The 13715-nt window shown below is 42.8% G+C and overlaps 1 protein-coding gene across 1 annotated transcript; it reads left to right on the forward strand.

The window, feature by feature from the left end:
• Positions 1–1748: 1748 nt before the first annotated feature.
• Positions 1749–13251, forward strand: LOC118359369 (creatine kinase U-type, mitochondrial-like). Its single transcript, XM_035737917.2, has 10 exons — positions 1749–1910; positions 3928–4147; positions 5190–5388; positions 6518–6613; positions 7400–7621; positions 7755–7840; positions 9485–9608; positions 9719–9853; positions 10481–10606; positions 11856–13251. Exons 2-10 carry the CDS (start codon positions 3999–4001, stop codon positions 11961–11963), a joined length of 1245 nt encoding a protein of 414 aa, XP_035593810.1. The 5' UTR covers positions 1749–1910; positions 3928–3998; the 3' UTR covers positions 11964–13251.
• Positions 13252–13715: the final 464 nt, after the last annotated feature.

Genomic DNA, 13715 nt, shown 5'->3' on the forward strand with positions numbered 1-13715 from the left:
GTACTGTTGGAAAGGTGGCATCCTATGACGGTGCCACGTTGAAAGTCACTGAGCTCTTCAGTACGTTCCACTCTACTGCCAATGTTTGTCTATGGAGATCGCATGGCTGTGTACTCGATTTTATACACCTGTCAGCAACAGGTATGGCTGAAATAGCCAAATCCACTCATTTGAAGTGATGTCCACATACTTTTGGCCATAGTGTAATCGTTTAATCTTTAAATATCAATATTTCAAGATTGTTTGTGGTCGATTTTATATTTTAAAGTATTTTAAATACCTTTTCACGAAACAATATAAAATAGTTAACCATATATAATAAGATATTTAAGTTATTTGAATTAAATAAAATGTTAAACTAAAACCACAATTATTAGTGTTTATTAAAAATATATATGTAACATTCTTTATCATTAGAATCTCCCTCCAATGTTCATTGATCACTGAATGTTCAGTATGTGACTGAACAGGTATCAAGTCTGGGTTGTTTACACTATTCAAGATTGTGCCTATTTGGTTGAAGGTTAAGCCACACTGAGACTCGTGAACTTGGATAAAATCAAAAATGACATAGGGATAGACCTACATCATTATCTACTTTGTTTTCAGATTAATTGCATACTTAACAAAGGTGGACATATTGTGTGTATTTGCATAAACAATCATGTTAGTTGTCATTCATCCAGCAACCGATGACTTCCATTGAAAAACTATTGGCTCAATACAGATCTTTACGGACACAAAATCTCAATGTGGCCATAATCTAAAGCCTAGGCGTTAGCTCTGGGGAATAAAATGAGTCATTAGTTTTCCGGCAAGGGTACTCATGCAAGTCATCGTGCAAACTGGATTTGGTCAAATAGATTTAAACTCAGTTTTTCACCATTCCTGACATTTAATCCAAGTAAAGATTTCCTGTCTTAGGTCAGTTAGGGTCACCACTTTATTTTAAGAATGTGAAATGTCAGAATGGTAGAGTGATTTCTTTCAGCTTTTATTTATTTCATCACATTCCCAGTGGGTTTATATAAATGTATATACACTCAATTAGTATTTGGTAGCATTGCCTTTAAATTGTTTAACTTGGGAAACTTTGGCCTTCCACAAGCTTCCCACAATAAATTGGGTGAATTTTGGCCCATTCCTCCTGACAGAGCTGGTGTAACTGAGTCAGGTTTGTAGGCCTCCTTGCTTGCACACGCTTTTTCAGTTCTGCTGAAAGTGAAATAATCTGTAAACAATTGTTGGAAAAATGACTTGTGTCATGCACAAAGTAGATGTCCTAACCGACTTGCCAAAACTATAGTTTGTTAACAAGAAATTTGTGGAGTGGTTGAAAAACGAGTTTTAATGACTCCAACCTAAGTGAATGTAAATTTCCGACTTCAACTGTGTGTTCTGAACCACTTTTTGTCATTCCCAGTTTTAATTTCTGTACCTGTAACATTTTTTCAAACAAGATACAAGTTAGGCCTATTACTTATAACAATTTTAGTTCAGTCTCCATCACTGGACCCAGTGGATGGGCAGTAAACCTGTCGGGGTGTTTTTTGTGTGTTTTTTTTGTCCTTACCTTATCAGCAGGTATATTTGATAAAAGGCACCTGATAGTCTAACTCTGAAATCACCTTGTTCAAAGGTCAGAGCTGTAAAGTACATCTCCCTTTATCTTCCAACTCTAGTGAGCGACGCAAACGGACCTTGGTCGGCTCTGTTTTCATAGACTGTATAGACCCCATTAGTCATGTGTGTGTGTGTGTGTGTGTGTGTGTCTCAGGTTAACTGGTAGGCGTTAGTCATGTGTGAAGGCACAATCGACTCTAAGGGAGATAAGGAGCCACCACGCCTCACAGGTCTGCCGGGGTTGCCAAATGCATCAATGGGCAGTACCATCCAGTAACTGAAACAAGGTGAGACTATCCTACATATATTTCACATCTGTAATGTGTCACATAAAACTTACAATGTATAAATGCTTTACACATTTTAATTATTGGTTTGCAATGAATGTTAACTCAATTACCATACCATGTTATTATATTTTTAACAATTTATGATTTATTGCAGTTTTGTCATTCAGTAGTAGACTGCTGTTTTACAAAATTATTCCACATAAGAGACTGCTGATTGCTAAATTGTAATGCAAATGCATATGTTATGCAATCATTCCTCCTGCAATTTAAATGCCTGTATAAAGAAACTTCTCTTGCATAATTTCCTCCTGTGAACTTTGATCAGATAACATTTGCTATTTCCTCATTTCATGTCTTGATTACTGAATTATCCCCTGATAAATAGTCCTACCTAAAAGTCTCCCTCAGAATACATTATTGCAACAATCTTGCCTTGCCCTTTCAGTTGAATTAGGCATATGGCTGAATAGGGACGTGTGCATCTTTAAACGTTGTGTATCTCAAAAGCAATATATTTAGCCACTATAGTTGCCCTTGGTGCCTGCATAAAGCCAGAGCGTCTTTCTAAATTCCTGGTTCCTGCGATGCATGCTGACTGGTCCTACTAGACTATTGTGTAATTGCGCAAACGCCAATAGCATTCTATAAGTTTTGTTGGTTTGGGTTAATAAAGCATAATGTTTGTCATATTCCAACCTATTGATAAAATAATGTGATAAACCAATTAAGAAAATGCCAAGAGTATCATCGAGTTGTTCTAATTTGGGTTTTAAGGATTAACCCGTTAGCGTTACTGCACGCACCGATAACGCGTTGCGTTGTTACTTGGGCGTCTAGTTGTGGGACGTTTGTCCGTGAGCATTGTTACCTCTAAAACGTTAAAGCGCAAACTTCCAACGCTGAGGCTGTACTCGCTTTAAATTAGTTATACCAGTGGCCAAGTAGGATACTGTGCCTATTGTATCATAATGTATGCCTAACAGAGTGACCTACCATCAAAAACAATGGAGAAAATGTATCCCATAACATTTTAAAATGGAAATAGCTGTTCTATCATTCAGCCAACACTAGAAGTCAATGTGTGGTGTTCAATGAGACTACATTCCAAGAGACTTTAGGGGGGGAAACGTGCAGGACTGGACATTAACCTGTTTATCCACTGGTCCTTCAGACCAGGTGACCAAAAATGTTGTGTTGCAAGAAACCACTCTCGGGGCTAGTGCGCGGCAGTCTCGGGGCTAGTGCGCGGCGGTCTCGGGGCTAGTGCGCGGCGGTCTCGGGGCTAGTGCGCGGCGGTCTCGGGGCTAGTGCGCGGCACTGGTCTCGGGGCTAGTGCGCGGCAGTCTCGGGGCTAGTGCGCGGCGGTCTCGGGGCTAGTGCGCGGCAGTCTCGGGGCTAGTGCGCGGCAGTCTCGGGGCTAGTGCGCGGCAGTCTCGGGGCTAGTGCGCGGCACTAGTCTCGGGGCTAGTGCGCGGCAGTCTCGGGGCTAGTGCGCGGCAGTCTCGGGGCTAGTGCGCGGCAGTCTCGGGGCTAGTGCGCGGCAGTCTCGGGGCTAGTGCGCGGCAGTCTCGGGGCTAGTGCGCGGCAGTCTCGGGGCTAGTGCGCAGTTTAGAGGGAACATAGTGTGGGAGCCTACTTGTTCCAATTGATTTTGACAAAATGTATTATGTTTGATCTGACATTTCTAATTTAATATTTCTCAATTCAATAGTTTTATGTACACAATTAAATTGTCGATCTGTAATAACAATATAATGGGAAAAAATATATATATAACTAATTCCAGTAGGACTAACTACTGTCCAACATTTGATTAAGGAGGCTGGCGTGTATGGGAATTGAGAGCGTTCTGAAAGGAGGGGTGAAATACACACGGACTAAAGCAAATGCTGTATAGTCTAGCCGCTTCGTCTTGCTGCATTCACTTGGATCCATTAGCATTCACTCCACGCGTCGGTCTCCTCCTCCGGTCTCACTCATCTTATCCTCTCTGATTTTCCTCCTTTCCTTTTAGACTCGTAGCATCACCAAGGCTCCCCTTCCATTCATCCATCCCTACCTCTCAGAAACTGTGGAAATAAAGCAATGGCAAACAACTTCGCCAGAATTTTGTCCGGCAAACGAAATGTGGGCATTATGTCATTAGTTGGAGCCGGGTCTTTGACAGCGGCCTTTCTGCTCAACCGTGAACATGTCACCGCCGGAGCGCAAGTACGGAGAGTGTACCCTGCCAGGTAACCCACGACGCCCTTTATTGCGCTATATGGACATTCAGTCCAGCCATTTCAAGGGCGAAATATTGTCATTCTGTAGACCTGTTGTTTTAGATACAATAATACACGAGTAAGAGTCTACGCTGACATGCACTGAATTCTCTGACTGTCAAAACTGGATACTATTTTAGCAGCAGCATTGAATGAATGTGCTATTTCGAATCGGTTCTTTCTTACTTACTTTTTGTGGAAATGATAAATGACCTAGGCCTGTTTTATTCATGAAATGTTAAAGCTATAGTCCGCCTCATGTTTTTTTTTTCATGTCTAATGATGAAATATAAATATAAGATAATTCTCTGAATGCATGGTCTACTGATGGAATGTTTTGCCAACAATATGTAGACTACATTGATAAGCTCTAATTAATTATTTGGTGAGATAGACAGGTGTTTTTTTTCCCAAAACCATGTTGGAATGGTCTAGAATGAATCTAGATTCTCCTTATTTGGCTTGCATGGGGGCTGGGCTAAAACTCTGCTTTATGGTTTTATGATAGGCAGAATCTACCGCAAAACCGATTAGAGAAGATGCTGGAGGCAAAATGCAAAACTGGACAAACCGATTGCATAACGCATAGGCCTATTAAGAAATATAGGATATTCCGTTTCCAAAGCATAGTCGTCGAATGCTCGACGTCTGCTGCGATCAGATTGTAGCATGTATGGTTGCACTGCTGTGTCTGTGATGACCGCGCATTGTGATAGGTATAGGCTAAACATAGCGCGCATGCACTGGTATGTCAAAAGAAAAGCACAGGTAGGCTAGAACAGAGTGATGGATGGAAATCACTGTAGCTGTTGGCTATTGAGTAGCCTAAGCTACATTGCAGCGAGTCTTAGGCAGTAATTATCATAATGGTGTCATTAATCAGGTGTTTCCTATACAGCTTTTTTTTAAATATATATTTTATATATATTATTTATTTATTTTATTATCCTTGTGGTTCTCAAAGACAATGATTTAGCAATTTTTGTCCGCATGATTTCATGTATCCCGACAGTGCGGACTACCCGGACCTGCGCAAGCACAACAACTGCATGGCCAGCCACCTGACACCTGCCATCTATGCCAAGCTGGTGGACAAGGCCACGCCCAACGGCTACACTCTTGACCAGGCCATCCAGACTGGCGTGGACAACCCCGGGCACCCCTTCATCAAGACCGTGGGCATGGTGGCAGGGGATGAGGAGTCCTACGAGGTCAGAGCAGGCCGCAGTTAGAAGTCTTGAATGCAGATGACAGATGTATAGTTTTCGTCAGGGTGAAGCCATAGGCTGTCCATTTTCTCAGTTCCTCACCGCTCTTACAAAACACATTGGAGGAGAGGATCCAATGTCCCCTCTGGACCTCATCCTCAAATGAGCTTTACGTTTAAAAAATATATAGAATTAAAACTGTTTTTGCTTTGTCATTATGGGGTATTGTGTGTAGATTGATGAGGGGGAAAATAACAATTTAATTCATTTTTAGAAGAAGGTAGCAAAATGTGGAAAAAATCAAGGTCTGAATACTTTCCGAATGCACTGTATATATTCATTGTTTGCTTTTTTTAATAGATGCCCTTTGTTTTGACATTACTTAAAGCCATAAAAATCCCATTTAGTCTATAGGCTACATTTATGTCAGCTACATTAAGAATGAATGAGAACTCTCTGTGTTTTGATACTTTCTGACATGAGGAGGAGCAAGTGGTCTATTGATCACATGTGATATTACAATCCCAGCCACTCAATCTGACAATGGAGAACAGGCACACCCAGTCCCCTTGTCCCATTTCAGACTGAGACCAACTACCACTGCACCAGAGGGGTGTTGGTTTTAGGATAGAGGAGACCTTCATTTGGGATCACATCTTTTGGTCATCAGTTTCATTGCTTGCTATGAGACTACACCAACTCATAATGGTATAGTATAAATCATACTAGACTACAATACTATACTGTAAGCCTGTCTAATCGTTTGTAAAGTGACAGTGATTCTCTTAATGTAGTCTACAAGGTGGTGGCAGGTAGCCTGGTGGGTAGGAGCATTGGGCCAGAAACCGAAAGGTTGCTGGATCGAATCCCCGAGCTGACAAGTTCAAAATCTGTCGTTCTGCCCCTGAGCAAGGCAGTTAACCCGCTGCTCTCAGGGTGCCAATGCCGTGGATGTTGATTTATGGCAGCCCCACCTCTCTGATTCAGACGAGTTGGGTTAAATACGGAAGACACATTTCTGTCGAATGCATTCAGCTATACAACTGACTAGGTATCACCCTTTCCTTTTCTATAAATCCTAACCAAATGAGAGACTGTATAATGATGACATTTTTGATGCGGGGGGTTTCAGGTGTTTGCAGACCTCCTTGACCCGGTCATCAAGGAGAGGCACAATGGCTACGACCCTCAGACTATGACCCATCCCACTGACTTGGACTCCAGCAAGGTACAGAGATACATCTGAAAACAACAGTATGGGCTGTGTCTGGTCAAAATTAGTGCGCTATATAGAGAATAGGGTGCCAATGTACCCTCATCAGTGAGATTTCTAGAACTGGCTGAATGGTGGAGCTGTCCTTAAGCTGAGTTTTCTCTGACGTCACTATCTCTACCTGGTCACACCACACACAGACCATGTTAGGTGGTGCATAATACTATATTTAACATTAGAAAGTGGACAGATTTACTCACTGGACGCTATACTAATCAGTGATACCAGCTAACATATCGTTAGGCAGTAAATCGATTGTGCAGATTGGAACGTTAATCATTCATTACGTTATATTACATGAATGTCGTTTCTGTCTGATGAAAACCTCTCGTCTCCAAAACAGAAACCTTTCAGGAATTCGAAAACAAATTACCATATTTTCTCTTTAACAAACATATAATTCTGAAACTAGAAACTTAAATGTTCAGAGTACATTGAGGGAAGTTACTGCTTTAAATAAAAACATTTTTAAATGTCACAAGGTTTTCGTCAAACAGCGATGATATGTTATATGCTACAATGAATGTCAATTACTGTATATGCCATACAAATCACATATCAAAGGAACCTAATGTAGGATCAATAGTCATGACTTCCTTGACTTAAACCATTTAGCTTTTTGGGGAGCATAGGTCATTCACAAATGTCCTTTTCGGTTTCACGATAATAGGCCTAACCGTCAAACTGTTTACTGCTATAGCTACGCCATTCGTTATTTTTCTGTTTCCCTCCGTCTGTCAGCTCAAGTCGGGCAAATTCGACGAGCGCTATGTGCTGTCGTCGCGGGTCAGGACGGGCCGTAGCATCAGGGGACTGAGCCTGCCCCCGGCGTGTACCCGGGCAGAGCGCCGGGAGGTGGAGAAGGTGGTGGTGGACGCCCTGGCTGGCCTGAAGGGGGACCTGGCGGGGACATATTACAGCCTCACCCACATGACAGACCAGGAGCAGCAGCAGCTCATTGACGTGAGTCAGGATGCCAATCCATTTGAAGACCTAAAAGACAGGAGGGAAACAATAGCAGATATGTTTTGTTCGGCATTGATGTTGTTCCCCTTTCATTAAGACAGCATTTCCTGTCTCTACTGTGTTGACACAGGACCACTTCCTGTTCGATAAACCCGTGTCCCCTCTGCTGACCTGTTCGGGGATGGCCCGCGATTGGCCAGATGCACGTGGTATCTGGTAAGCACCTGTTGGTTATAGATACAGAACCTTAGTGGTCATAAGGGTAAGAGGGGATTTTGATTATTGTCTCTAAGTTATTATTTGCATACAGTTGGTGCTACACATCATCAGGACTCTTCTTTATGGAGGTTTTCCTTCTAGCAAAGTGGCAATGTCCACTAGCTTGTATCTCCTGTAGACTGAGCCATAGATTCTCCTGTAGACTGAGCCATAGATTCTCCTGTAGACTGAGCCATAGACTCTCCTGTAGACTGAGCCATAGATTCTCCTGTAGACTGAGCCATAGATTCTCCTGTAGACTGAGCCATAGATTCTCCTGTAGACTGAGCCATAGATTCTCCTGTAGACTGAGCCATAGATTCTCCTGTAGACTGAGCCATAGATTCTCCTGTAGACTGAGCCATAGACTCTCCTGTAGACTGAGCCATAGACTCTCCTGTAGACTGAGCCATAGACTCTCCTGTAGACTGAGCCATAGATTCTCCTGTAGACTGAGCCATAGATTCTCCTGTAGACTGAGCCATAGATTCTCCTGTAGACTGAGCCATAGATTCTCCTGTAGACTGAGCCATAGACTCTCCTGTAGACTGAGCCATAGATTCTCCTGTAGACTGAGCCATAGATTCTCCTGTAGACTGAGCCATAGATTCTCCTGTAGACTGAGCCATAGATTCTCCTGTAGACTGAGCCATAGACTCTCCTGTAGACTGAGCCATAGACTCTCCTGTAGACTGAGCCATAGACTCTCCTGTAGACTGAGCCATAGACTCTCCTGTAGACTGAGCCATAGACTCTCCTGTAGACTGAGCCTTAGATGTACATTAGTGATGCAGACAATGCCCTCTCCGCATTGAGTTTCAGTTGGTGCCCAGAAATAGCCTGATGCCAACCGCTACCCTGCCAGGGCCTGCTCCAGCCATTCTCTACCCCCCTACAGCATGCCAGCCTCTCCTCTATAATTCATCCTCAGGGCTCTAAATTAAAAATGTTCGGACAGCCCTCTCCTCCTTTCATGCTTCTCTCTGCTCTCCTGGCTTCAGACCTATCCATTACTTCATTCAATTCTCTAATTGTTTTCAGGAGGCCAATGGGGCAAATATGCCATTGTCTATAATGCATTGCATTACATGAACGTTTTTGCTTATATGGAAATACTGTATCCATTACAATGCAATTTGATTATTGCGTATGTGGCAATACTGTCTACCGCCACCATCGCCTCAATGAAGTTATAACGTATGGGAAATGGAACCTGGACATTTAACTCTAGCTGGTGCAATAGAGGATGGAGAAATGATCTCTCTGTCATGTATAAATAGTTTAACTCAATTTGAGGAATGCTCCAAGCTCCTTTTTGGACCACCCGGATCAAACCTGATTACTGACAGAAAGGAGAAGCAGAACCTTCTATTTATTAAATAAAGGCCTCTGAGGAAAATCATTTATTATCAACGATCGTGATCAGCTCCTCTAAAATAGTCTACGTACGCTGGTGGGAGCGCTGGGATCCCATGGCATTAGGAAGCACTACACAAGTATTGATTTTTAAGAGTGTGTTTTGTGTAGTTTTTATTTAGTTTGAAATTAGTATTGATACGTTTTGTGTTTTCAACCCTCGCTACTCCTTTGTACCAAACCCAGGCATAACAACACGAAGACCTTCCTGATCTGGATCAATGAAGAGGATCACACCAGAGTCATCTCTATGGAGAAGGGAGGCAACATGAAGAGAGTGTTTGATCGCTTCTGCACAGGCCTGAAAGAGGTGCGCACGCACACACACACCATTATGTGGCTGCCGGTGTATGTATGCAAGACAAATAAAGATGTCATTGAATGTTTTTCCATCTAGTCTAAAGTGAAAGGTTTGTTCAGGTGGAGAGGCTGATCCAGGAGAAAGGCTGGGAGTTCATGTGGAATGAGAGACTGGGCTACATCCTTACGTGCCCCTCCAACCTGGGCACTGGGCTCCGTGCTGGAGTACACGTCAACCTGCCCAAGCTCAGCAAGGTAACATCTAATCAAGAGCACCAACAAGCATTTTACATTGACATGGGTTAACTAATTAGGGTCAAGTGCGTTGCTCAAGGGCACATCAACAGATTTTTCACCTCTTCGGCTTGGAGATTCGAACCAGTGACCTTTCGGTTACCAGCCCAACGCTCTTAACCGCTAGTCAACCTGCCAGCCATGTCGTTCCCAACCCACAGGCTATCTTTGGATTTTCCAAATACAGATTCTTAAATACACAAACCCCTTAAATTCAAATCTGGACCTCGAAGCCAGTTCCACTTCTTTTTTCACCCTTCTTCCCCTGTAATCAGGGACTGATTTAGATTTCAGACACCAGGTGGGTGCAATTAATGATCAGGTCGAACCGAAAACCAGCAGTACTCCAGACCTCCATGGTAGGACTTGAATGAGACCTATACCCTTAAACCAGGGACCAATATGATCCCCACGAGCCAGTCATCCACCACCCATTGTCTTCTGAATGTTCCTCTTTGTTAGGGTACACCGTAACAGAAAAATATATAAAAAGGGGTAAACGAGCGATGAAATGGTATCTCTCCATTTTCCAACCGTTTTTCTGTTTGGGCGTCTACTAAAAGTGACTCTTGTCTGGTAAACCTGCAGGACCCTCGCTTCACTAAGATCCTGGACAACCTGCGTCTGCAGAAGAGAGGAACCGGGGGAGTGGACACTGCAGCCGTGGGAAGCACCTTCGACATCTCCAACCTGGACAGACTGGGCCAGTCCGAGGTAATGGGGAATACATGGTGTTAGGTTTGGACACTGATCTTGGGTTGGTTTCATGTTTTTTTCCCTCCACTAGTAATGGTTTCAGTTGGGTTTAGAAGGAGGGGAAACTGTTCCTAGATCTGTACCTAGGAGAAATGTCATCCCACACAGCTACTGGGTGCATCTCAATTGTTTAAAATGGCGTACGCTACATTACAAGGCCATGCAAAATAAATTCACTTGGTCATTACAACTGGTACGACCGGGCAAAATTTTCCCAGAAGGGATCGAGATGGAGGACATTCCTCAGTAGCCTCCGCTCCTTGTAGGAGGAGCCAAAGGCTTGAGTCAAGTCAAAGTTATTACCCATTACAGATGGTAGGGGGAGTGTAGCAAATCCATTCACTTTACCCATCAGTCAAGTGAATGAAAGGATATGAGAGAGGAATCCATTTTAGACTATTGAGATGCGGCTATGGGTTGCACTGGAAGGCTTGAGGAGAGAGACTGTGATGCCTGTGTTTTAACCCTCTCCTGTGTCTGGATGGGAGACATAAGTCAATTACACGTCACTATTCTGTACAGTGGGACTCCTCATCAGTATTGTCATGCCTGGGTTGTATGATTGGATTATTAACATGAGTTGTATGATGGGTGAATGCATGATGGGTGAAAGAAGGGGGGTAGATCCTCTAATAACACTGTGCATTGACACATACACACATGATTCAGCTAGTCAAGATGTGGTTGATCAGTTGAATCAGGAATGAGGTATTACAGCACTGGGAATGAAAGCCCTGTATACACTGCAGCTCTCCAGGACCAATCAGTGAGGAATGGAAGGGCAAGTGTGAGAGAGTGAAGAAACGAAAACCGTAGTGTGCGAGAAAAAAAACGTGGAGAGCAAGAGAGAGAACTTTTGACCCTCCACAATCTCTCAGTCTACCTGATTGAGGGGATTAGTTTGAGCAGGGCTTAGAATTCTGATCACTAAACTTGATCACATAATGACTAGTTATTTGGGATGTAAGATAATTCGTAGATCAGTGATTTGGCCACTGTCTGGCCGCAATGCAGTCGATCTCAAACATGCGCAGGCTTTGGTTGCGTGCCACGTCCACGACTGTGCCAACGGGCATCAGCTTGCTAGGCCAATATCATATGATGTGCTTTAGCTGATATGCTAATGCCTCTGTCATGCCTCTGCCTCTGTCATGCCTCTGCAATGCAGTCGCTCGCTAACACGCCCACTGTCGCTCTCTGTGATCAGGTCCAGCTAGTGCAGACGGTGGTGGACGGCGTCAACTACCTGATCGAATGTGAGAAGAAGCTGGAGAAGGGTCAGGACATCAAGATCCCTCCGCCGGTCAGGAAGTAGACTAACCCCCCCATAGACTAACCCCCCCCCCCCCCTCCCAACTCCCAACCCAGATATACCTCTTCCTACCAACCTCTGTCCCATCCCCATCAGAGCCATAGGTAATGTGTACACATCCAACTCTCTTTGAGATGTCAAATTTAAATGGCACCAAACGTTTCAAGATCATTATTCTGGTAGTCATTGGGGCGTTTGGAGCCAAAATGCCTGACAAGTTGGCTGAACTCTGCATACCTATAGCGCTAATCCCTATAAAATTGTACGTAATGGACTCCTGCTTAACAACTAAACCAGGTCTCTTTTTAAAAAATAGACTAACTTGGCTAAATATAGGTTAAATAAATCAAATTAACCTCCTAACCCTAAACTACAGCATGTCCTATACTCAATGTGTCTACTACCATTTATCCTCTCCTGTATATTATTGGGTGAATGCCTATATGCTATATACCATGGTATTGTTGAATGCTTGTTTCTGATTGGCTTGAAGAGCATTCTAGAGCGTGCATTATTTCTCTATAACGCACAGTATATCAACACGGTACAATTCAAAGGCTATAGTTAATTCTTACATGTTTTGAGCTGCTTTTGAAAGCGAAAGTCGAATGGAAAACTTATTAGCATTGCTGAATTAGATTTTCATAATGGCAAGCTAGTAACTTAGTGATGGGTTTGGTTAGCTAAACGAGCAAGTCTGTTTGTTTGGTTACTACGACAACTACTGTAGCTTTCTAGTAAGCTTGTTAGCAACTTCCGTGGATGTTAATAAAACACATTTCTACTGGAAAATGAACACGCATCTAGTGGAACATTTGACATTTTAGCCATGGTACAAAAGGGATAATCAACACGGTGCTCTCTCTATGCGTTCTCTGGAAAATAATGTAACTCCGTGGAAGGTCAATGCCGCTCTTTGTAGCGCGTCGTGAAACACAACTTCCACGTCGTTAATTGTTTTCCATAGACCGCATAGAGCACCGTGTTGATTATCCCTGACATAATCCATCCATTTGTGGTAGCCTACATTCAGTGTAACCATGTAGTGATTGTTGACAACTTGAATGTAGCACAACAGCCATGTTGGACTGATAATAACTTGTAAGGGGTTTGTCTGTATGCTGGGGTTATTAGTAAGACACGGGTTGAACTAAGTCCTACTAATAACTCATGCTAAACTACTCTGCTCAGTGCTTGATGAAGTACTGTATATATCAAGCAGCAATATCATTTCAACCCACCATTGAATGTCATTCTCAAACATATTTTATTAAAGAAACCATCTGTTTAATATCTTTCTCATTTGTCATTAATATTTTAAACCTGTTGCATGCCTGTTGCAGACCTTAGTAACCTTTTAACTGTTCAAGGCGGGTGTGTGTGTGTGTGTGTGTGTGTGTGTGTGTATGAAAGCAAAATCTTTGACTGACTTACAGTAGGTGAGCGCCATGGGAGCCAAGCGCTCAGGTGCTTGATTGTGATCAGCTTGGTAGGGTTTGGTGTCGTGATGACACTGATACTCTAAACAACACTGCACTGTGCTAACTACTTTTACTGTACCCAGATTTAAGGTAAAAAAAAGTGTGAGTTTGCATTGATTTCTTTTCTGTTTGTACGTTAAGTGACAAGTAATGTTAGCTATGACAATGTACGATATGTCAGAACTGCATATCTGCCTAGCTTTCACAATATGAACAATTACTACAATTGTAATCCTAAATCATTGTTAATAAAACATGTTCTGATATTAGAAGT

This window comes from Oncorhynchus keta, chromosome 26, assembly GCF_023373465.1.
Source record: "Oncorhynchus keta strain PuntledgeMale-10-30-2019 chromosome 26, Oket_V2, whole genome shotgun sequence".
NCBI classification, from domain to species: Eukaryota; Metazoa; Chordata; class Actinopteri; order Salmoniformes; family Salmonidae; genus Oncorhynchus; species Oncorhynchus keta.

Excerpts from the sequence above, each read along its gene's own strand:
- LOC118359369 (XM_035737917.2), top strand. The coding sequence starts at position 3,999 with ATGGCAAACAACTTCGCCAGAATTTTGTCCGGCAAACGAAATGTGGGC. Across the intron at positions 6,614-7,399 it reads CTGACTTGGACTCCAGCAAG|CTCAAGTCGGGCAAATTCGA; the intron begins GTACAGAGATAC and ends TCCGTCTGTCAG. Across the intron at positions 7,622-7,754 it reads AGCAGCAGCAGCTCATTGAC|GACCACTTCCTGTTCGATAA; the intron begins GTGAGTCAGGAT and ends GTGTTGACACAG.